This window comes from Metarhizium brunneum, chromosome 1 (assembly GCF_013426205.1).
Source record: "Metarhizium brunneum chromosome 1, complete sequence".
NCBI lineage: Eukaryota > Fungi > Ascomycota > Sordariomycetes > Hypocreales > Clavicipitaceae > Metarhizium > Metarhizium brunneum.
The window spans coordinates 2,661,298-2,685,011 of record NC_089422.1 but is presented as its reverse complement, the minus strand read 5'-3'; the positions used below and the strand labels follow the sequence as shown (position 1 = coordinate 2,685,011).

Sequence of the window (23,714 nt, the reverse complement as noted above, 5' to 3'; positions counted from 1 at the left end):
ACTGGGTACCTAAGTTGTGCTCAGATATTGACAACACTGAGCATTAAGAACATCAATTACATGCACACAGTTGACAGTGTGTCGCGCCAGGCGCCTGGTGGGTCCAGTCGTGTTGATTGCTACTTAAGTACTTAAGTACCCATAGCTGGGCCCCACTGCGAAACACTTAGCGTGTGGGAATTTGTACATATTCATCGCTTATCGATAATGGCATCAAGGACTCAGTTAATTTTTTTTTTCGGGTTGTCGGTAACTTCACCAGGTGTCAGCGAGACTCAACACTGCTCTTCCAATATATCACGACGCTAATCATAAGAGAAAATGGCCGCCGTTTACAAATCACTGTCTAAAACTGATGGGCAAAAGCCCGAGTCGGCGAATAATGGCGTCAAGAAGAACAAGCAACGGGTACTGATTCTCTCCTCGCGTGGTGTTACTTACAGGTCAGTGCTACTCCCTTATACAGCCTCGTCGATTCCAAAACGAGTTTGCAGGTTCTGACTGGCTGGTTTCATATGCAGACACCGACATCTGCTCAATGATATTGCTTCGATGTTGCCGCATGGCCGAAAGGATGTCAAGTTTGACTCTAAATCCAAGCTGAACGAGCTCAACGAACTTGCCGAACTCTACAACTGCAATAATGTACTTTTTTTCGAGGCCAGAAAAGGAAAAGACTTGTATATGTGGCTAAGCAAGATTCCCAATGGCCCAGCCATCAAACTGCATCTTCAGAACTGTAAGTATCCCGGTCACTCGTTGTTTGCAGCTACAACTAATGTTCCCTTGAACAGTGCACACAATGGAAGAGCTGCACTTTACCGGAAACTGCTTAAAGGGATCTCGGCCGATCTTGTCATTTGATGCTGCTTTTGACAGCCAGGCGCACCTACGCGTCATCAAAGAGCTGTTCCTCCATACCTTTGGAGTGCCTCAAGGAGCACGAAAGTCCAAGCCTTTCGTCGACCATGTTATGGGCTTCAGCTTCGCCGACGGTAAAATTTGGGTACGAAACTATCAAACCAGCGAGGAAGAAGGCTCGATGGTGCTGTCAGGTGACGATGACAAAGGCAAGAAACCAAAGGGCGGTGCGACTAGCAGAGCTGGCAACACCGAAATCAAGCTCATTGAAATTGGTCCTCGATTTGTGCTTACGCCCATCGTCATCCAAGAAGGTTCTTTTGGCGGACCGATCATCTATGAAAACCGAGAATTCATTTCGCCCAATCAACTCCGTTCTGATCTTCGCAAGGCCAAGGCCTCCAGGCACAATGCCAGAGTAGAACAGAGCATGGACAGACTGTCAAGAAAGGGAGAGCTAGGATTACGATCTAGCAGTGGCCAGAAGCGGACCAAGGACGAGCTTAGTAACAAGTCTCTTTTTGCATAGGGGATCAATCAGCCGGGAAGGTGGAAAAGGGTAATGACGGTAAAAATCTTGTCAAATATGGCGCCGGAGTTGATGGTTTCATTTCAGTTATCTAGTGCCTTTAAGATGAGACAAATAGGTCGACCAACAGAGGCGAAGGAAGATGGGAAGTCAACCAAGACCTGGAAGGCCTTCGAGAACAGGAAATATGAGGCCTGGCTATGCTGACTTTACTGGTGAACCGAATGAGGGAACCCGTACGAGTACGATCAAGACGAGTTGTTATCCTCGGTGTTCCAAGTAGAGGAGCCAACGCAATCCACCACAGCCTGCAGTCAAAAGAGAGACTTCTGGACTGCTTCCTGGCTGGGCCATTTGACACCAATTGATATCTCATAACCAATTTTGCATAGTATGGAACCACTGAAACCTCACAATAAAAAAAATCATTCTCTACTGGCCGCGAGGAGTACAATACTAGTACTACTAGACTCTTGAAACTTAATCCTAGTCCTGCTTCTGAAATCCGGGGTCAGTGTTCTAAAGTCAAGGTTGTTATTGGGTGATTGGAGGGGGTAGCGGGCTTCGAGTCAAGCCCAGTTGACCGTTAACGGTACGTATCTTACCGTGTCCCTTTCCCCCCTTCCCCAACTTCTCCCATGGAATCTTACGAATAACAAACCCCAAACCCGCAATCATGGCTCCCGCGATCACGATAGGCTCATCGTCAAAAATGGCATGCGCATGCGCTTCGACTTCTAATTCCACCCCATCGGACTTTATCTGCCCAGTCTCAAGCCCCAACGCTGGGGTCGCAGAACAATAAATCCTTGCTACTCCCGCTTCCGGTGCCTATCGAGTCGTCGCGAAGCAACCGCAGAGCATATTAGAAGCTCCAGCAACAGCACGTCTTTCCTCATCGGTCCTTTCTATCTCGGCGAAAGATAAAACTACTCTTGCTTTCTCGGCAATCAGCTTTGGGCAGTAGACTTGTGGCCCGATTGCGAGAATATTGGGCAGTGGTCGACACCGGCCTTCGTAATTTACCACCACGGTTGTAGCCCTCGAGGGGTATTACACATATTCACCATGTTCCTCAAAATAGGTATGCACATGGTCTCACATTGAATCTTGCCAAGACTGACTCTTTTCAAGACCTAATTGCCGCGTCGGTTCAAGTTTGATATTCTGTGTTGCACAAGTCGAAACCTCACTCCCAGCGGTGCAAGGATACAGGAACGCGTTCATACCCCCTGGGCGTCTAAACATACGGGGGAAAAATACTAATAAAAGAGCAAACAAAAAAAAGGAGGAAAGGAAAGGAAAATTACTAACAGCAGAAGACAGCTGCTGTTTGAACAAAAACCACAACCACAAACCCATTCTCCCTGGATTATCATACTGATAATGAGTACTCAATCTTGTACAATGACGACTGTCCCAAATTCGGTAGCCTACCTCGCGGGCTTACCTGTTGAGATTCTTCTAGACATATACCAGCATCTAGACTTGCAGTCCACTCTTGAGCTTTCGCTTACAAACACGGAATTCTTTCTTTTCTTCCAGCGACGAAAGGTTGACATTCTGCTACCTATTCTCATGCGGGACTTTAGCCCTTTTGACGAATTTGTTCAGGTATACACTGCCTCGGCTGAGGATATTGCTAGTGGCGGTCTATATAACCCCAGGAAGGTGGTGTTACACCGATTCGCCGGGGATAAAGGAGTGGTTCTCAGCGACGGAATTTCCTTGCCGAGTCTCACCGGAAACCCCGTTGGTGCCAATTTCACGCAGGTCACCCATTCCCGACACGCGCTTAAAGCATCGGGACCGAGTCCGGATACTGTCCATTTGACCGCAGTTGACCTTGACGGTCTGCTCAAGCAGTGCCGCATAGTGCGCGAGTGGGAAGGTCTGTTTCCGCAAATGCGATGGTTTCACCAGCCTGAAGACTGCCGCTTTCTTCGTCCTCACGAGCAAGTGCGTTTTCGAAGGGCACTATACAGGTGGTGGCTGTATGGCGTATATTTTCACGGTGACTTCCCCCGACCACGAGTTGGTCACCCCGAGCCATTTGTGGACGATATTCGTACAAGTCAGATGCGACGCCATTCGACGGGCGAGTTGATGGAGTTGATGGACTTTTTGGAAACCGTCAAGGACATGATATTGCAATACATTTGTCCTCGACTGGACCCAAACCAACAGCAGGTATGATATTGTAATGAACATTCTGGCGAAAACAACTAATAATAACACGGGCATGTAGACTTTTACACAATCACCCTTAGTTGAAGATGTTGGCAGGAGTCAGTCCCTGGCTACAAGCTGGAGTGACCAAAGCCATTGGGGCCGTATTATCAAGACTTATGCAAAGCTAGGCCCCGAGGACCTGCTATACTACTTCAAGAACATCTACAGCTATCCACGAAAACGGCTGATTACGGAAATTCAGCTTCGGCATCCAAACTTCTCGTTTGACCAGGAGTCCATCCAGATTGCTGTTCGTTGTGCCTTGGATGAGAGGAGCTGGCTAGACGAGATGGTCAACTGGGCAGAGCATGACGTTGGAGGCATCATCGATTTTGACGATGAGCGAGATGAAGACCGTCCTAGATTGCAGAACGATGCCAGTCCAACCGGGGAGTTACCAGAAGGGTCGAGATTTATCCAGTCATATTCGCGGTATTCACCTCGAGGCGATGACGGATCGCTCCTAGACGACTATTTTCGGTTGTCGATGGTTGAATCTCGGCTCGCGGCATCATCAACGCTTTTAGGTGCTGTCAACTGAGACATGGGCTGATTTTCGGGATGGAAATTGTGCTACAGTTGGCCGAAGGGACAGCCCCTGAATTGAAAAGGTGCATTGTGCTAAAGCCAATTGTTTGTTTTTAGGGCAAGGTCCACTCTTCAAATAATAAACACTTGTGTATTTGGTGCTTCGCACAAGATAGGCCGGTTAAAGCTAGAATCCTCAAGGTGATATATAATGGTTCCAGTTCGCTGCCCCAGATTCTGGTGGCAGTTTCGTGACAACATGTTAAGTTTCCCGAGAAACGCACTTTATATGCAGAACCGCATGCTTGCTTCGATCTGAATGGATTCTTGGTTAAAGGCCTTCGATTCAGGTCAGGCCGCAAAAGCTAGATATAAAAGGCTAAAGGCTAAAGGCTGAATAAAGGCTGACGCAAGAGGCGAACCAGCAATACTGAAGGCGGCAGTTACGCCAGTCCTACTTGGCCCGAGTTGAATGCTGGATAGGGGGCTGTTTGTTTGTGCCCGGTTCTTTTGCGCAAGTTGGCACAAATTAAAAACCTATGGTGCAAAAGAGTGCCATGGTCCATGCCTCTATTCTATCATTTGTTGACACATATCTTCCTATTCCTCGTCTCACAGCTGTGTCTATGGAGATAACACAGGGAGCTGCGCAGTCTTGTATTCAAAGTCAAGTTGCTACACGTCTGGCGGTTTGCTAGTGGGTGGTTGGGGCTGGTGGTGGCATGGGGCACGGGGCACAGGGAACGGGGCACGGCCTGACTCCTTGAACAGGCTGGGCCAGATTGACTCAGTCAAGCCTGGTGCTCATTGAACCAGACATTGAAGGGCCAGAGTCCAGCACTTGAGACCAGTTGACAGCTCAAGTGGCAGGCCTGCTGGAGCATTCAATGTTCAGAGCCTACAGTGCACATGGAGCCCTGTGCGCCATTGAAAGTGGTCCGACTGAGCAGTGCTGGCTTTTGTTGTCAACATTCAAATTCGAATCAATGTTCGAACATTGAATGGAGCGGCCACACGTACACTTGCACATGCATGCACCAAACAAACACCACACGCATGTGCACCACCAGAGTCAAACGACACCAGACACCACCACACTTCGAAGTGCGCATGAGTGACCTCCCCAACGGAGCCAGGCCAGTTGCATCCCACGAGCAGCTTCAACAGCTCTCCAGCGCGCGCCGTCTATTTTCTGCCAGGCCACGTAAATACATGTATTGCGCTCTCCTGATGCTCTGCCGCTGCGCTGCATGACATTTCTCTGCAGCAGGCCGCATCCAAACCCCATCCTGAATCCTGGCGCAGTTGGAAGGCTCGTCAAGTAAACACGACCAACCTCCGACCCAAATAGGTAAGATAAGAGAACCTTGTCCACACCCATGGCACGGCCATGCGCATGCTTCACCCCAGGGCACGCTCCCGGATATGATTCTCTGCAACTTGCTTTGTGCCTCATTCTTCTTGGGCAGGTGGGAGGAAACGACAACGTCTGTTCTGTCTATGCCTCGCCGCAGTGCCGGCCTCTCACGCAAGTCTGGTCAAGTTGTGAAGCAACTGGCCTTGCTCACTCAGAATACCCTCTCATGCCTCACTATCAACCTGCTGCTGACTCATGTACACCTCAGGTCCTGCAGTTGGGCGGCGATCCCACGTCGTCTAGGAAGCTGAGCTTGGCAGACTGGCGCCATCGCAGTTCTGCGGCTGCGTATTATCACTGCTGTGCTTCTGCCTGATGCTCTGCTATTGCCATTTACTCTGTTCTAGACGACCACTCGACAATGGAGGTAGATGACCATCCCATGGGGGATGCGGACATGACAAACGGAACCAGCCATGACAACAGCGTTCGGCCAGAAGATGACGACGACACTGCCTCTGATGAGGCCAGTTACGATGACGGGGTCTATCCTGACCTGCAAGATCTAGCCCTAGAACAGCTTCGGCGGCGCGGACTTCTCCCTACTGGTTGCTGCTACGATGATCGCATGAAACTGCACATGAATGCGGATTTTAGCCCAAACACTCACCACCCCGAAGACCCTCGGCGCATTCACGAGATTTTCAAGGCTTTCAAAAGAGCCGGCTTGGTATACACTGGGCCAGAAGCTGAGCTGCCCAAGATAATCAAGGAATGCCCTACGCGGTACATGTGGAGGATTCCTGCCCGTCCCGCCACTCGCCAAGAGATCTGTTTGGCACACTCCTCGGAACACATGACCTGGGTCGAACACTTGGACAAGTTGAGCACCGCGGAATTGCGTGAAATGACCAAGAGATATGACCAGGGCCGCGAGTCACTGTATGTGGGAAGCATGTCCTTCCCTGCCGCTCTTCTATCTGCCGGCGGTGCCATTGATATATGCAAGAATGTCGTTTCTGGTCAGGTAAAGAACGCATTTGCCGTCATCAGACCGCCGGGGCACCATGCCGAGTACGATGCCCCCATGGGATTCTGCTTTTTCAATAATGTGCCCGTCGCCGTTCGTGTCTGCCAGCAAGATTACGCGGATGTCTGCCGCAAAGTTTTAGTTCTTGACTGGGATGTTCATCATGGAAATGGCATACAAAACATATTCTACGAGGACCCAAATGTTCTTTATATCTCCATCCACGTTTATCAAAATGGACACTTTTATCCCGGAAAACCCCCAAGCCCGGAAACGCCAGACGGAGGAATCGAGAATTGTGGTGCTGGTCCTGGACTGGGTAAAAACATCAATATTGGCTGGCATGACCAGGGCATGGGCGACGGTGAATACATGGCTGCGTTCCAAAAGATTATTATGCCTATTGCCAAAGAGTTTAATCCAGATTTAGTGGTGATTTCTGCAGGGTTTGATGCCGCAGATGGCGATGAGTTGGGGGGATGTTTTGTCACCCCCCCGTGCTATGCACACATGACACATATGCTCATGTCACTGGCAGACGGCAAAGTGGCCGTATGCCTTGAGGGCGGATACAATCTTTCTGCAATTTCAAACTCTGCAGTGGCCGTCGCACGAACCCTCATGGGAGAGCCGCCGCCGAAAATGACGATACCCAAACTCAACAGGGAGGCTGCGCGGACACTAGCCAAGGTCCAGGCTTATCAGGCTCCATATTGGGAGTGCATGCGTCCAGGAATAGTCGACGTTCCTGCCGTTCAGTCCCTGAACGCCAACCGTTTGCACGACGTAATAAGGAGTGCACAGCGTCTGGTTTTACAAGAGAAGCATAACATGGTTCCTCTCTATGTTCAGAGGGACCAGTTGTACAAATCCTTCGAGAATCAGGTCCTTGTTACGCCGAACCTTCACAATTCAAGGAGAATTTTGGTCATTATCCACGACCCGTAAGTAACTCCTTTGCCAAAAAAGCAGTAGCAGTTGTCGTAGAGATCAGGACTGTCTGACATTTTGTTTACTTAGCCCTCAAATACTTGCGCAACCAGATCCCATCGATTCCTCACTGCAGCCACATAATGCTTGGGTAGTAAGTTTTGACTTTCTGAATGATTCGACCTCGTTCGCAAATTGACATTAATAGGTGGATGGGGTAACTCGGTATATTGATTGGGCTATCAGCCAGAAATTCGGCATCATGGATATTAATGTCCCAGCTTACATTACGAATGACGAGGTATGCGGCGTTGATAGCGGAAAAGTACAAGAATCAGAGACTCCTAACGCGGAACCAGGATGCGGACTCTTATATTCCGGGCTATCGAGAACGAATCCTCCAAGAACAAGTCCAGCAACTGATGAATTATCTTTGGGATAATTTCCTACAATTGTACGACGCTGACGAAATATTCCTCATGGGCGTAGGTAACGCATATTTAGGCGTAAAGGTACTCTTAATCAACAGAGGTAAGAATTTTTTATACTATACCATATCGTCAGATTTCTAACAACTTTGTAGACTGTAAATCAAAGTTATCTGGCGTTGTCAACTTTGTCACGGGAAACCTGCGGCCCGTCAAATCCGACATCGACCCAGATCTCTCCCTATGGTACAAAGAGAATTCTAGGGTCTATGTTGCGGGCGACCACGCATGCTGGTCCGACCATGACTTGACCAAGAAGGTACAAAAGCGGAGATTCGGTACTGTTGTTCGCAGTCCCAAACTCGGTCTCAATAAGATGATGCAGGAGCATGCAGATGAAGTGCAAGGATGGATACTCTCACGAGTCTCGGCCACAAGTCGAGGAGATACCACAGAGGAAGAGGATGAAGATGATGGAAATGGGATTGGTGGTGTGAGAGCAGGCTGAAGGTTCCATCTGCTTGATTATTTGTGTTCTTTTTTTTTTTTAACAAAATCTTTGGGAGCCTGTTTTCGTGAGCGAAACCACCCATGATAGATGGAGGTAGCCTACGCTCGGATCATTCTGAATATGGTGTTGAGGTTGCCCAGTCTCGAGTACGGCGGAAAGGGAATTTTACTGCAGGGAGATTTTTGATGTTTTCCGTTTTCAATTTTTTCATGTTTTTCAATCCCATGCCATGAATCAGGACTACGTATCTAGGTAGTTTCAATGAGTTGGCATACATCGATTCGTCGACGGACATTACATGTACTGTGCGACTGTAACCAGACGTATGGTGTTGCACTGTGTAACACCACTGTCGTCGGAATCGGCCAAGAGACCCACCGGTGGACTTTTCAACTGCAGCCTCTAGGGATCAGTAGTCCTGCGGTTCGCGCAAACAACCGACGCTGTTAGGTTCAGCGTTCCGAATTTCAGTTTCTGATCGACCACCAAAGCCTGCCCGCGCAGAAGTGTGGCAGTTTTCCTTCAATATGGATCGTGACCGGGATTCGCGAGGTCGCAGGTAAGAATTTATTGATTATTCCCACTCTTCCATGTCAACTTTACTTCATAGATGCCCAAGTTGTTGGTCCAACTTCATCACGTACCCCTAGGCTGCGAGAAATCTTAACGCATTCGCCCTACAAAAGAAAGAAGCTGTTTCATACCCAGTTTTTCTAGATATTCACTGGCGTGTCTCGTTGATGAAATAATCTGGACCATTGCTGACTAGCCCATGCAGATATGATGATGGCGAGGTCGTCCGATATGGTGCTGGTGAATCTTGGAGACCAACCCCCAGAGGTGGTGGGCCAGGAGGAGATCGATCCCCTCGACGACCTAGGAGTCCTATCAGAGATAGACCACGAAGCCCACGCCCAAGGAGTCCTCGTCCGAGAAGTCCCATGATGCCCGGGTCCGACAGCTATGTGCCTGGGCGATACCAACCCCGGCGGCGCTCGAGAAGTGGCGATCGATTTCGACGCGATCGATCTCGTGATCGCGACAGCCCCCCTCGGCGGAGAGAACGCACGCGTTCTCCCATAAGACGATCCCCTCCACCACGGCGCAGTCCCTCTAGAAGAGGGTCCCCTATTCGAGACAACAGATACGATCGTCCTCGATCTCCGCGTCGCGATTGGGACAGGGACAGAGATCACGTTCGTGATAGGGACCGAGATTGGGATAGAGATCGCATGCGTGATAGGGAGCGTGATTTTGACAGGCGCGATGAAAGGTTGGTGTACTAAGGTATATTTTAAACTTGCTGGGAATTCAAAACTGATGAATCACTACAGAAGGAGATCACGCTCGCCTTTCGTCCGGGACAGGCGTGAAAGAAGCCCGCCGGTGAAAATGGCACCCTCGGGCCCCAGAGGAGGATCATATCGACCGAGGTCGCGTTCACAAAGCCGCGTCGGCGAGAGATATCAGACCTATCGACGGGCTTCACCTGTTCGTGAATCGGGCATCTCATCAGCGATTACATCCCAGCCTCCTTCGGAAAGGGCATCTCCGCACCCTGGCTCTACCAGGGCACGATCGCCATTACAGTCCCGGGAGCAATCCCCCCATCGTACCGTTGGCTCAGGCTCAGGCTCAGTCAGGGACACTCCTCGATCAGGCCCATGTGAGCCCCCATCTGCGTCTAGGTCACCACCGCGTGGTCCTGCTGCATTACGGGCACCGCCGACAGGGCCTTCCGCAGGCCGGACCTTGTCTACTTCTGTGTCTTCTCCATTGCCGTCAAGCTCTAGACACCCGCAAACCCCCGGAGCAGGGCCGCATCGCTCGGATGCTCCCAGCCCAACCAACCCTCCCTCCGGGCCGCGAGGATACGTAGCGCAACGGGGGTATCCTTCTCGAGCTGGACGAGGTGGCTGGAGCCAAACCCCTTCTCGACAGATGTCTGGCCTGTCCCCTTCACCAACCACACCAGGCGGATCTACTAGCATCCCTACTGGACCGAGAGGAGCACCCTCTGCAGGCTCATCTACACCCACTCAAGGCAGACCATTCAACCCCCCTACAGGACCAGCGTCCCAACATGGCAACGGTCCGCGGCAGTCCCTTGCGCAGAGCTTACTGGCAACTATGCCTCCGCTCATTCCCGGCGGGAAACTCGATTCATCAATGACGCCATTTATACTGGGTGTAACTCGTGAGCTTGAGCCCCACTACAGAAAGCTTCGTGATGAGGAAGAGAAGATGCGTGAGGAACTTCGCGCCAAACAGGAACGCCTTCGGAAGTCACTTTACATGTGGGACAGGCTCGAACGGGAGTCTCGGGCCTGGGAGCTGAGAAGTGATCTGAGCGAGAAGAGCATGAAGAATCTTGCTGGAGAAGGCATGGGTGGTGCTGCCTTCTGATTGCCGAAAGTGTCCAAATCACACTTGGACTCTTTTTGTTTCCTCGACACAAAATCTGTATACATGTCGTTTTTAAATCTTTGGTATTTTTTTGCAGCGCCCTTTTTTTTTCTTTTTTTTTCTTTTTTTTTTCGCACGAGGGGCTAGGGGCATGTCAGGAGTAATACTGGGTACAAGGGTAGCACTTGGCGTTCCGGGTCTTGGTAAGGAATATACATCTTGTAGATTACTTTGGTGGTAGAGACACCCGCCTTTCACATAATGGAGTTGAGTGGCGTTCACGTTCTCTGCGCCTTGGACTATGCTAGTTTTGCTGGGCGCGGAAACTGGTGGGTTTTATCACCAGCCTCTACGTAGCAGCGCTGCCGGCCATGAGGGTACCAAATACCGTTAAACAAACTAAATAGCATAATTGTGGGGATTTTGCAAGTTTGATTCTGATTCAATTCTTTGAGTATAAATTCTCGTCATTTTTTGTAATCCGTCCATTAGGCTTCCCTCATTTGCTGTCCATTTTCACACCACTCTAGTGTCAGCTCACATGACTAGAATAGATGCGATGCTGATTCGGCCAACTCAAGTTCATTGACTTAAACTCAAAGTCAGAATATCATATTATTGTGCAATAATTGAACAAGAGCACGGGGTTATATAGCGAATGAGTGAGAGCAGGTCATGGAGTTTGCAACGCATGTCTAGAAGACCACGACATGTTCATCATCTTCATAATCGCCATCCCACTCCTCTTCCGAGTCCGATTCTTCAGACCCAAAGTCCTCCATGCTGTATTGTAACTCCCGTATCTTTTGATTGTCGAACAGGATATTGACGGTTGTGCACTTTCTATGCAAAAATTCCTCGCTAGGCCTATCCTGATCAAGCGACAAAACATTGGTGCTTTTGTTGCTGTCAATGCTATCTTTTTCGTCGTCATCTCCCTCCGAGGAATTGAACTCCTCATCATCAGTGTCGGGTTCTTTGTAGGAAACGTTTCCATGCCGATGGCGCGTAGATTTGCCGGACCGACTTTGAGCTTCGGAGACTTGACTGTTGGAGGCAATCCTGCTGCTGCGGCGAGAGGGCGATGTAGACTCCGGTAAACGCATCTTTTTCACAGCCAGCGGAGCCTCATCCTCATCTGGATGGCGTAGAGTTGGGTGAAAGTTCGGTGGCACAACAGGTCGGAGGAAAACCCGTTCCATCTTGTTGCGCCACTCTCGGCGCATGGTCGCGCGTGCCTGCCAAGGAATGTCAAGCATGGTTTTAATTGCTAGGAATCGCAAATCTGGTAGCAAGGGTGCGCTGTTGATAATCGATTGAAAGAACATCTCCGCAGTGTCCACCGACCAATCTCGAATATGTTCAATATTGAGCACCCTGAGACTGGAAGGCCACTTCGGAATCTGAGATGGCAGCAAGACTTGATCATACATGGGATCGGCATCGTTTACACAGTGATGATGTCGATAATATGACAGGTTCATGTGTAACTCTCTCAACTTGGGACACGTATCAGCCAAGTCCGTGAGGAACCCCAAATCAAGCGACTGGTTGTGCATTAGAGTTAGAGCTCTAAGCTCGCTGCCATGGGTGCACAGGAACAAGGACAGATCTTCAGACCTGACCTCCCAGCAATTTATCAATTCAAAATGGACAAGATTCCTTGGTAAAAGAGGGAGCAAGCGATCATTCAGTACAGTCGAGGATTCAAAGACAAGATGTTTCAGCGAAGGCAGTGGTGCAATGGCTTGTGCCACAGCCTGTATCATAGCGCCATCCTCGTGGTAAGTCTGTAGTTCTTTTTCTTCAGAGCCGGGCTTGATATGCAGGTGTTTTAGCGAGGGGACTTGGAAGTTGGTCAAGCTCAGTCTAGTGAGCTGTGAGAAGGGCACTGTCTTATGGAGACACGATATAGCCTCGATCGTCGGAACGTGTCCTCCAAGAAATCTACCGCTCCACTCCCAGCTCTTTAGGGCAATCGGAAATGGCTTGTCGCTAGCCAGAAGGGACTCAGTGGGAGCGGCGTCCAGGGCCCGGAAAATATCTTCTGGGTAGTGCCAACGTAGTGACTGGTCCAACTCTCGGTAGGGGGGTTGATCCATAGGGGTATAAATAATCAGCTCTTTAAGGCGGGTGAGTGGGCTGATCAGTTGGAATAGAAGCGATTGTGGAACAACCTGAACGTTGATATGCAGGGCCTCGACCTTGACCCTATAGTTATACAGCGTCTCTGAAGAGGGACGATCAAGAAGGAGCGTTAGTCGCTTTGCCTTGGCGGTATTTTTGATTATTGGGCAACGATAAATGGCAGTCAGGGCAGGTTCTGTGAATAGTTTGCACGTGGTAGCGGCCTGTATTAGCCAACTATTTGAAAGTACTTCGGTAGATCCTTCTCTGGCTGCATAAAGAAAAATATCCGCCCAACATGCAAATGGAATTCGGGGGTCTCGCCAGTCCGGAATAAACGGAGCTGGGACATGGCTGTTAGTTGCGACGTCCTGTGCCAATAATTTGCGCCTCTTGGCACTCGATGGCGGCGATGGGCGACTTCGTTCCCCCCGAGTTCTCGACTTGATAGGGCTAGCACTAGATGTCGCTTGGGGTTGTTTTTTGACTACCTCATTGCTGGAAACTGATTTGAGCCGTTTATTTCTTTCGCTTCGACCGGCCAATCGTAATGGTCGCTCTTTCGCCAGATGGCTCATGCTTGATTCGAGGTCACTTTCTGGACCCGATTCGGCAGGTTCGGAGACGATGGTGGATTGCGCGTCGGATGCGTCATCAGACTCAGTTGAAGCTTCTGCATAGTTGGGTTTCGGGCGCATCTGCGTACGGGAAGCAGCGATTCGTGACGAGCGATTGCCATTGCGCCGGTTAACAGCTGGGTCGCGCGTAGACCGTGAACTGCGAGTCAAGGCCATTTTCGCTCGACTTGTGGACTTGAGCCCCAGTGACGACGATATATTGTATCGAGGGCGGTCCTTCTCAAAGAGGATATCAGTTGGACAATGCGAATACCCGGACCGTTTGGCAATGAATATTCTAATCGATATGAAATCTTCCACACAGCTAGTCGGGGTATCTGTGTGCGGCGGTCAAACTTCAGAAGTATGGGCCAGATTTTGCAAAGGACATTGATGCGGAATTTTGAGCATCTTGGTGGCGAGAAGGCAGGCTCTCGATGTTACCATCACACGGAACTGCTACTGCAGCGTAAAAAAGTTGGCGTCGAAGGAGTAAGTGACGGCAACATGTGCATGCAGGCCTCGAGGTTTGGTGGGGTAAGAAGTTCAGTTCCAGAGTGCGCAAGTTCTGGCAGCCTTGCATTCAGCATGCGGGCTGTGCTGCGTGCAGGGGTGAGACTAGCCGGCCAGCGCATGCGACAACCGAGGCGTATTCGACAAGTGGGGTTGTTATGTAAGCACCCCAGCCCGACACTGACACTGAGTGACTACTAGTCATGATAATAATACTCTGTGCACGTGCAGGATATTTTGCTTGAAGCCCAGGGATTGTCTGCCTCTAGCGTAACGAGGGAAATAGCCCATTCACATGTGATGAATTCAGTGCTTGATGCGAAATGCCAGAATCATCCAGGATGTTGGAGTATTGTCCTACAAAGTAATGTACGTGAGACTCCCTGCGTCGACAGCAGCATCAAGATTCAAGAACATCGAGGGCAGGAACAGATGGCTGGATGTACATATTGGCAGAATGTGCCGAGTACCCAGGTACTAGAATGCGGAGCGCAGAGTTATTGAGTACCTGTCTTTACGGGCATGGAGCACAACAAGCGGAGTACCAATTAACCATCAAGTGCCTAGGCATCTTATTAAGGTACCACAATCACCGTGTGGAGAGGTCCACCACATGCATGCCCATTCACGTTTGCCCGCACTAAACCCTTCCTGGAGCCGTCATGGAAGCAGGTTCCCCTGCACCTCACGCGTCTCACTGCTCAATCATGCGCCATCACGTCCGACTGAGCCTCACTTCTCACATCGCCAGACACGATATCATCTCGTTGCCAGCGGCTTCGTTTACACGGCTCAAAATTAGGCGCAGCATCGTTTTGCCCGTCACCTGCTCCTCACTTGAACCCCAGACCGCGCCTTTGTCAGCGGCCCCTCTGCCTTTGGCAGCAGCATCCCCGTGTTTGACGCTCAGATTGTCAACATCTTCAGGCAACGCACTTGACCAACAGTAACTTCCTACCAACCCGCAGAAACAATGCATCATCCATCTTCATGCTCTTGAGGCAACTTGGCATACGTTATCCCCACGGTTTACTTGCTGGCGTCTCCCTCCAACCCTGCCGTTCTATGAATGGGCTTCAAACATGACGGCGCATAGCCCTTGCCAGCGGACAGCCCCCTTTCTTCATCGTACCTGGCTCAAGGGTGTTAGGGCGCTTCAAGAGTCATCAGTCATGGGAAACATAATATCTTCGCCCATGCATAAGTTGCCCCATGGCGAAAGTGACGACGGGCCGCCAGCAAAGCGCCGTCGCATCTCATCCCCCGACTCACTCGACCTTGATCATCTCGTCGCATCTCCGCGCTTGTCTGAGTCCGGTTCAACGCTACGCATTGAGGTCCTCAAGATTCTCCACAAGGACTCAAAAAAGGTCAAGAAATATCAAGGGACGCCTGTCCCTCATGATATTCTCACCACCAAGGCGAGATGCAAAGTCTCCATGTTTGACATGAGCTCGGGTCCGCCACAGATCCTGCATTGCCAGAGTCAACTATGTGACCTGATCACATTCAAGAATCCAAACGGGCCCTATCGCATTGCTCGCGTTGACCTGCCAGCACCGTTCTTTGTTCCGAGAGAGAGCATTCTAATTAATCGACCCGATGATGGCACCTTTGATCTGTCGGATTCATACCAGCTGCTCATAGAGCTGGAGGCTGCCAATGCAGCTCATTGGCCACCCCTAGACGAACAAGACTTCGGTATACCAACACAATCCCTGTACCCGCCATGGGGGACAACTCGGCACTGGATCTTGTCTAGCAGATTCGACAGCGTCTTTGGGAGGATGAGGAACCCCTTGAGCCTTTCGGCAAGATACCCCTCGGACCAGTCCAGTTACCAAACGAACTATGTCATGGATGTTGATCTTCGATGGACGGCTGGATTTAAGGCCCTGAGACGGCTTGAGAAAGGGTCCCTGCCCTGTATTACGGCAATTCATCCCGACGTGGACATGTTCAGTGATAATGCAATGAGCCATCCTGGCGAGTACGGGCTAAATGGTGTTAATGGTCATACTGATAGTGCATCACCGCAAGACCAAGATGATGAGCTTGCTGGTGATCAGACACCATCTCGTTCATTGAGAGCTCGAGAAAAGAACAAGATATACAACCTAAAAGTACTGAGTGATCAAGCACTTGGAAGAGAGAGAAAGCACCGTGGGCGGAATTCTAACACAGAAATTAATGGGGAGGGCCGGGTGCAATACATACTACCAAGTGATCAGCCAATATCCTTGGAATTCTATTGTTGTATAACTTGCGGTGCGTGTCATGACTCCATGGACGAACTTCAGCTGCACCTGCAAACATCTCATCCAACGTACAAATATGTGCTCGAAACTACAAGCCAGGGTCCGCTATTTCGAGTAGCCGCCCTTCGAGAGTCGACGCTTTCTCCTCGAAAAGCTCTTCAACTTGCGAGAGCCGCAAACCCCTTCAGCATACAAGCCCTCATATCTGGGGATCAGAATTGGGCTATGTCGCGGCTCGGACCTGACGGCGACGAAGTGTTTAAGTCCCCAACGAAAAATTTCCTTGGCCGAATTCAGTCTGGATCCCCTGTCTCAAAGTTCTCGAAGCCACCGTTACGCCGGCCTGTCAAGGCGGCGAGCGCGAGCAAGGTTCTGGTTCCCAACATCCCACAACCTCTGTTTCATCCCATAAGCAAAGCAAAGCTGAAGCCCGGGCAAGATGTGCCACAGAACACTCCCGATATCACATGGTTAATACAGAAGCATCGCGAAAGCATAGCGGACTTTTCTGATGTGACTGCGGCAGAGAAGGAATATATATGGGAGTGGGACGGCTATATTTTGCGGCAAAATATCACTTCAGCAGCGTACTTTCCCCGAGCTTGGCTGAACTTTGTCGAAGAGAAAGCGGGTTGGCTTGCTAGGGCGCAGCACCGAATGCTCGAATTTGGAAAGCACTCAAGTGTCTTATTGGCACGAGATGTTCTAGATGATGAAGATATGCAACAAGCGTTCAGGTATATCAATGAGGCGAGAGCAAAATCTGCAAAAGGTCAAAGTCCGCATGGTGAGATGTTGGCTGCCGATGACCGGGCAAAAGGCATGGCCAGCACCAAGCAATCTCCCAAAGTCTCTCAAATTCGCAAAAGCGCCAATGGTTGCACTATTTGCCAGCTTCCCGTTATTGGCCCGCGGCTCCTACTATGCTCTAATACCGTAAGGTCTCCTGGCGTTTGATTTTGTCTTTTATGTATGGACGATGAGCTGACACTGTCTTCTCTAGGCATGTTTGAAACGATTATACCATGTTGATTGTATCAAGGGCGATGCAGCTATGTCAGTAACGAAACCAGGGTGGCTCTGCAATGTTTGCAGCAGAGGCAGAGGTTCGGACTAGAGGTTCAGACCTTATTCGTCAATAGCCACCACAGTCTTTGCCGGGACCAAACCTCGTCTTAGAATTGAGAGGACTGGGGTATGTCGCTCAGATTTCAAAAAGAAGTCAAGATTATGAAATGTTGTGTATATATCAGAGTGATGATATCTGTAGCTTCTTATGGAGGTACTGATACCCTCCATATTGATAGCAATCATTATGAAGAAAATAAATTCATACCTATCCAAATTTCGCGCCCTTTTCCTTTCTCCCTTCAAGGCGCGCTGTCAGAGCACCGTGGTTGCCCACGTAAGGCACATGAGGCCAAGTAATCCTTTGCAGGTCTATTCGCGGAAGTTGGTATTGGAATATGGCCACGTTCGAGTGTACTAGAGTGCCTGGGCGAGGGAGATTTGGCAAGGGACAGAGGTGGTTTTCTCAATATATATCAATATATATACGTTGGCCACATTAGAATCGACGTTCACTCCCTATGAACCCAGCAAGACCCTTATACAACTTGAAAGAGTACGCCCAAGAACCTCTGCAACGCCACATATGTAAATTAAAAAAAAACCAGGTCCTCAACTTACCATTCCCACCACCCACTACCAATACAAAGTTGACGGCTTTTATTCCCTTGGATACACAGTGTCTTACAATGTCGTGGGGCTTCAAATGCCCCCCCATTCAGTTTTCCATTCATGAAAAATAATTGTTGAAGCACTTCAGTCACGCTTGGCATAGTGGTGGCTTCATTAAAACCTATACCGGCTCTCCTTCTTCTTGTCCTGGCGCTCCTTTTCTGTGCGTTGTCGTTTGCGGCTCTCTTCGGCAATAAGGTCAGTGAGGTCATCATCATGAGCCCACTTCGCTCCGATCCCTTCCTGTCTACGGGTCTCTTCAAACTGTTGCCTAAGTGCATCCCTATTGATGCCGTCATGCTGATCTAAAGAATCAACGTCGAGGGCAACGTCGACATCGCCGGGTTTCTTGCGCTTGCGAGAGTCATCTTCTGAGCCAAGGACCGGCATTCCAGCTCGCTGGCCGGCCTTGACGTCATAGGCGCGGTCACTGCCAAAGAAGCCTTCTGCTCGCACCTGCCGTTCTGGCAGGACTGTATATGCCGATCTAGGAGCAGATGATTCCTCGGTATCGTAGCCTCGGCGCTCTTTTCGTAGGTCCATTTCGCCTGCCACGGAGGTCTCCACGCCAGAGCCGTATTCATTCAAGTTGGTAGAATAACCGCTGGGGGTCTCCAAGCCACTAGGAGTCTCCAGACCTCCAGCATCAGCATCCTCCTCCTGCTCGGACTCTTCTTCGGATTCCTCCTCTTCCGACTCCTCTTCCCGCGGTTGCAGCTCACCCCAAAGAGCCCGTTCGACGGCTTCGCCTGTCTGTAATTGAGCTTGTGTTGCTTGTGGTTGAGCTCCGTTTTGGGCGAGGCCGAATACGTCACCGCCATACAATGGTCGGTTAGTCTCATCGACGGGGGGCTTACCCCATCCGCCAGGGTGGAAGCCCCATGAGCCGCCAGGAGGTGGAGGGGCGTTCAGGCCTGGAATCTTGAGCGTCGGATACGATGGGGGAGGCCCAAAGCGTTGCTGGTTGATCAACCAAGGGGGGGGAGCCCCGGCCGGCATCCCCAGGGCTTCCTTGGTAGCATCAGTTAAGTCACCAGGTCGAAAGTGTTGGTAGTCGACTTCTGCCTCCTTGCCCTCATAATATACTTCGCCGAACCGCGTAAGCTCCGGTTTTGTTTGGAAGCGGAAGAAAGCATCGTAGAGCTTTTGGTAATCGATATCTAGCCTGCCCATTTTCGGCGCGACTCGTTCCCTCTGCTTCTGCTTCAAGGTCTGCTCGGCTTGTTTCTCGAGCACGGCATCTCGCATCTCAGTAATTCCGGTGTCAGAGATGAATTGAGGTAGTCGAAAGGGTGGCTTTTCAATGCCCCTCTTGGATGATAGATATTCTCGTTTGAGCGACCAGTGCGTTGGGACTGGTACCACATTTCGCTGAGCCTTGATCTGAACCAAGACTCGAGGGTCAGACGAAGACACGTCATGCCACTCGACAACTTCTGGGATGGAAACCAGTGCCTTCAGTTCAGCAACTGAAAGCTTGTTGAGTTCCTTTCGTTTCTTCTTTGATAGCTTGGGCTTCTCATCTTCTTCTTCTTCGTCAGGAATGCCGTCATCATCACCAAGAAAAACCGTGCCTTGGTTGCCCGCATTCGCCTCCTTGGCCACCTCATCTTCGCCCAATGAGGCGCCAAACTTGGTAAATATATCTTTGTACACGGCAAAAGCGGGATCCTCGTCGAGAGAATCGTCAAGGACGGGTGCATCTATGGTGACGGGAGGTTCGGCGGTATGGCTGTTAATTTCATTCGTGTTGGAATCGACATGGTTGGCGCCGTCGGCTACATCTTTGGCTTGATGTTTCTCTTCGACTTTTTCTTGGGGGGAGTCTCTTGTAGACTGTGCAAATGTCAGTTTCACTCTCGAGACATGGCCTGTATTAGCAACCAGCTTCAGCCGGTGTTGTCGCACCTCGGGTTTCTGAGCCTTCTTCTGCTCCTTCTTCTTGGCCCTCCGCATTTGGTTCTTGGTCATTTTTGCGGCCGCCATGATGAAGTGGAAATTTGCGACGACAGGCCGCCTTGCTGGTTAGAAAAGGTGGAGGAACTCGATGTTCGGGTCAGAAGTTGAAAGACGGCGTAGAGACCCGTGACAGCGATAACGTACTGCTTCGGGTCCCTTCCCATTCCGCAAAGGGACAGCGACCAGTCAAGTCAGGACGAGGTCAGCCGAAAGCGTAACGGAGCTTGGGAATCGACTCGAGATATGGTGACTGGGGGTTGAAGAGGTTGTGGACGTCGTGGAGCGTAGGGTTGTCGGTCAAAATTGAAGCGCGAAAAGACAAGAAAAAAAAAAGTCAGATGCGCGCCTAGTCCCAGGAGAGGTATGTGAATGCGACGACTAGTTGTCGTGCAGCCAGAGAGATGAACGTATATATACGCCACGCTCTGCAGAAGGGAGTCAGGTTGAATGATTCATAAGAAGAGCTAGATAAATCTTATCGTGCAGACGCATCGACTCGGCAGATTGCCGGATACTTATTGGCGCCCCAAGTGGCAGCACGCCACTGGAGCCGTGCTGAAACTAGGCACACAGGGAGCCGCAGACAGCTCATGTCGAGCATTGAGTCAACCTACTGAAGGCTAATATACCGACCGGACGTCTCTCAGGTCGCTGCTACAGTCCCTCCTATTGTTTAAATTTTAGCACGGTGCTCACTGCTGGAGGTGCTAAGCGCCTAGTCTGTCTTCTGCATTCGCCAGTGCCAATCCGTCCCTGTGCCACCAGACACCGTCGTTGACAGCTCTGCCAGCCGCCCCCAGCCATTCAATGTTATCTTGTCTACCACAGAATACTAGTACTACTAGTCTACTACCCACGTGCAGTCATGCTCGCACCAAGTACCCCGTACCCAAGCACTAGCCTCAGGGCTGCTTTAGTTTGATGTCTCAATGGTCGACAGATGGCACCGGCGCAATCAACCAACCAATTGTTGGCCTCTCTTTTCGTTTTTGTCCCCTTCTCCTTCTCTCTTTGCTCTCCGTCGCACTGTCGCCGCTTTTGGCTTCTGTCAATCCCGTAAAACCCCCACGCCATGGACTTGTTACAATAATTTGTTACCGGCATCCTCGTGTCCGTCCATGGTCTTTCTGTCATTCCTTTAACCCGTCGGCTGTTGGTATTCTGAAGCCGCAATACGCGTGCCCCGTCTCCTTTGCCTGTCGGAGACATCCAGTTGGACCTTTAATAACTTACGTCGACATCTCCATGCCAAGAGTTCCGATCCGCCTCGCATGATCGCATCCAGTCTTGTCCCATTGCCGCATCTCATCCCCCGGTCCGACTTGAACACGACCCAATCTGCGACCGACCCGATATTCGGACTCGCGATACGGCACTGAGGAAATTCTGCATCTCGGGGCCTGCACCTGGGTCCTTTTCGTTTGGAGCCCACGGTTCGCAGCTAGCTATCTACTAGCATGGAAAAGTTCCCGGACCATGTAGATGCGCCTCGTTTCCCCAACGGCATATCTCGCTCTCCCAGCCCTCTGAAGCCTGCCTCTGGCTATGGCCTCCCTAATGGCGCCATTTCACATTCAGATCGTCGATCAACCCCCGCCGCACGGAAGGAGAATGGTCACACACAAGCAGCTGTCAATGGCCACGGTCAGAATCTCTCGCCCTGGTCCGAGGATTCAAAACGAGGACACGGCCGTCAAAAGAGTTTGAGCGACGCCTTTCGAACTATTCGTACCAGAAAAGGAAGCGTGAGCCAGAATGCCCATGAGATTGCCGATGCTCTTCGGGCTCCCGTGTCTCCAAGGCTCGTCGTACGTTGCACCACCTCAATCATCTTTTTGCAATGGAGAGCCTGCATCTTGTGTACAGCTTCTTCGTACAGTTGCTAACCTGGGCCTCATTTGTGACAGATTCTTTGTCTCATGTGGTATACATCGTCCGCCTTAACCAACACCTCGTCGAAATCCATCCTCAATGCCTTCGACAAACCCGCGACCTTGACACTGGTCCAGTTTGCCTTTGTGTCTTCCCTCTGCATCTTACTCGCATGGCTCGCCACCTTATTCCCAATCCTTCGCGAGAAGGTCTCCGCTCTTCGACAACCCATCCGCCAGCCCTCTCGAGACGTACTCATGGCCACACTGCCGCTCGCAGCGTTCCAGATTGCTGGTCACCTTTTGAGTTCAACCGCAACCGCCAAAATTCCCGTCTCCCTCGTTCACACCATCAAAGGCCTGTCTCCCTTGTTCACCGTGCTGGCGTATAGAATCTTTTACGACATTCGATACCCCCAGGCAACGTATTGGTCCTTGATTCCCCTGACGGCTGGGGTCATGCTTGCCTGTTCCGGAAAGCATAGCTACGGAGGGCAAATGCTTGGCGTTGTTCAAGCGCTTTTAGCGACCCTCATTTTCGTTACGCAAAACATCGTCTCCAAGAAGATTTTCAACGAGGCTGCCAAGGCCGAGGCAGAAGGCCCTGGAGTTCAATCCAAAAAGTTGGACAAGCTGAACTTGCTATGCTATTCATCTGGCATGGCATTTGTTGTGACGATGCCAATTTGGTTCTGGAGCGAGGGCATTACTTTACTGAAGGACTTCCTGCATGACGGCTCACTTGACTTGAGTAACAAGAAAGATGCCATGGATCATGGTCGTCTGACCCTTGAATTCATCTTCAACGGCGTCTTCCATTTTGCCCAGAACATTCTGGCTTTTATATTGCTTTCCATGGTTTCACCCGTCACATACTCTGTGGCCAGTTTGATTAAGCGGGTCTTCGTCATTGTCATGGCCATTTTGTGGTTTCGAAGTCCAACAACACCAATCCAGGCAGTGGGTATTGCCTTGACTTTTGTGGGATTGTATCTCTACGATCGAACCAGCGAGAGTAACAGGGCTGACCGAAAAGCACGCCTCATGACTGAGTCCCGGATCGCTTCCCCGTTGCTCCCATTGGAAGAGCGGCCTAGCAGGCCAGCAAGTGGGATGAATGGCGTGACAACCCAGCCATATGACCGTGGCTATCTGAGTTCCTTCTCCGGAGGAAACAGCTCAAAAAGGTCTATCGAGTAATGCTTTTCTCCGTCAGAAGAGGCTAGGCAGGGCCTTGCCTATGAGCACAATGTGCATAGATGAATATGGCTTCGCAAAATTGGGGAGGGTCACCAAAGCCCTCACCCTAGTCATATTCCAACAAGCGAAAATTAAAATTTTATTCTATTCTCACATTTGGAATCATCTTTGGTCTATATTTGGCTTCTTGCTGGATGAAGTTAGGACCTGGTGATTTCGGTCACGCGTATGCGCTATTCAAGTATGACGAAAAACGGATCTTTACGCATCAGAAAGTATGCTGCGACTTTTGGCGTTGGAAATTTTGTATAGGATCGAAACTTGCTCGCTCCCATTTTGCCGCGTGAGACTCATTTTGGTTGTTCTACTCGCGCGTAACCCGTTTGGCATGGATTGCATGGCCACAAACGCATGTGTAGCACGTCTTGATATTTATTTCTCTTCATTTTATAGCAAATGGGCAGGGTACCGGCTACACGGGATAAATTATTTCCTCTGGGGATCGCATGTGCACATCTCCTTTTCAGTGGACGTGTTCCAATACAAAAGGCCACATGGGCTTGTAAATTTCTATCACTTTTCATAAGCATCATCCTTAATTAACCTGGTCATGTGCA

At 50.4% G+C, this 23,714-nt stretch overlaps 8 protein-coding genes across 8 annotated transcripts; 6 read left to right on the top strand and 2 right to left on the bottom strand.

Annotated features, from left to right (window-relative positions):
• Positions 1–321: 321 nt before the first annotated feature.
• Positions 322–1,390, top strand: BRX1_0 (Ribosome biogenesis protein; the record flags this gene model as incomplete). Its single annotated transcript, XM_014694200.1, has 3 exons — positions 322–443; positions 522–739; positions 795–1,390. 3 exons carry the CDS (start codon positions 322–324, stop codon positions 1,388–1,390), a joined length of 936 nt encoding a protein of 311 aa, XP_014549686.1.
• A 1,407-nt stretch (positions 1,391–2,797) lies between these two features.
• Positions 2,798–4,163, top strand: G6M90_00g008200 (uncharacterized protein; the record flags this gene model as incomplete). Its single annotated transcript, XM_014694201.1, has 2 exons — positions 2,798–3,580; positions 3,639–4,163. 2 exons carry the CDS (start codon positions 2,798–2,800, stop codon positions 4,161–4,163), a joined length of 1,308 nt encoding a protein of 435 aa, XP_014549687.1.
• A 1,765-nt stretch (positions 4,164–5,928) lies between these two features.
• clr3 (Histone deacetylase clr3) lies at positions 5,929–8,403 on the top strand (the record flags this gene model as incomplete). Its single annotated transcript, XM_014694202.1, has 5 exons — positions 5,929–7,481; positions 7,558–7,621; positions 7,676–7,768; positions 7,827–7,998; positions 8,051–8,403. The coding sequence occupies 5 exons, from the start codon at positions 5,929–5,931 to the stop codon at positions 8,401–8,403; spliced, it is 2,235 nt and encodes a 744-aa protein (XP_014549688.1).
• Positions 8,404–8,933: 530 nt separating this feature from the next.
• Positions 8,934–10,812, top strand: G6M90_00g008180 (uncharacterized protein; the record flags this gene model as incomplete). The annotated part of the gene is made up of 3 exons (XM_014694203.1): positions 8,934–8,965; positions 9,185–9,679; positions 9,741–10,812. The coding sequence occupies 3 exons, from the start codon at positions 8,934–8,936 to the stop codon at positions 10,810–10,812; spliced, it is 1,599 nt and encodes a 532-aa protein (XP_014549689.1).
• Positions 10,813–11,507: 695 nt separating this feature from the next.
• On the bottom strand, positions 11,508–13,733 carry G6M90_00g008170 (uncharacterized protein; the record flags this gene model as incomplete). The annotated part of the gene is made up of 1 exon (XM_014694204.1): positions 11,508–13,733. One exon carries the CDS (start codon positions 13,731–13,733, stop codon positions 11,508–11,510), a length of 2,226 nt encoding a protein of 741 aa, XP_014549690.1.
• Positions 13,734–15,241: 1,508 nt separating this feature from the next.
• On the top strand, positions 15,242–17,284 carry G6M90_00g008160 (uncharacterized protein; the record flags this gene model as incomplete). Its single annotated transcript, XM_014694205.1, has 1 exon — positions 15,242–17,284. The coding sequence occupies one exon, from the start codon at positions 15,242–15,244 to the stop codon at positions 17,282–17,284; it is 2,043 nt and encodes a 680-aa protein (XP_014549691.1).
• Positions 17,285–18,181: 897 nt separating this feature from the next.
• SF3B2 (Splicing factor 3B subunit 2) lies at positions 18,182–20,053 on the bottom strand (the record flags this gene model as incomplete). The annotated part of the gene is made up of 2 exons (XM_066129644.1): positions 18,182–19,903; positions 19,976–20,053. The coding sequence occupies 2 exons, from the start codon at positions 20,051–20,053 to the stop codon at positions 18,182–18,184; spliced, it is 1,800 nt and encodes a 599-aa protein (XP_065985795.1).
• A 1,430-nt stretch (positions 20,054–21,483) lies between these two features.
• G6M90_00g008140 (uncharacterized protein) lies at positions 21,484–23,097 on the top strand (the record flags this gene model as incomplete). Its single annotated transcript, XM_014694207.1, has 2 exons — positions 21,484–21,834; positions 21,934–23,097. 2 exons carry the CDS (start codon positions 21,484–21,486, stop codon positions 23,095–23,097), a joined length of 1,515 nt encoding a protein of 504 aa, XP_014549693.1.
• Positions 23,098–23,714: the final 617 nt, after the last annotated feature.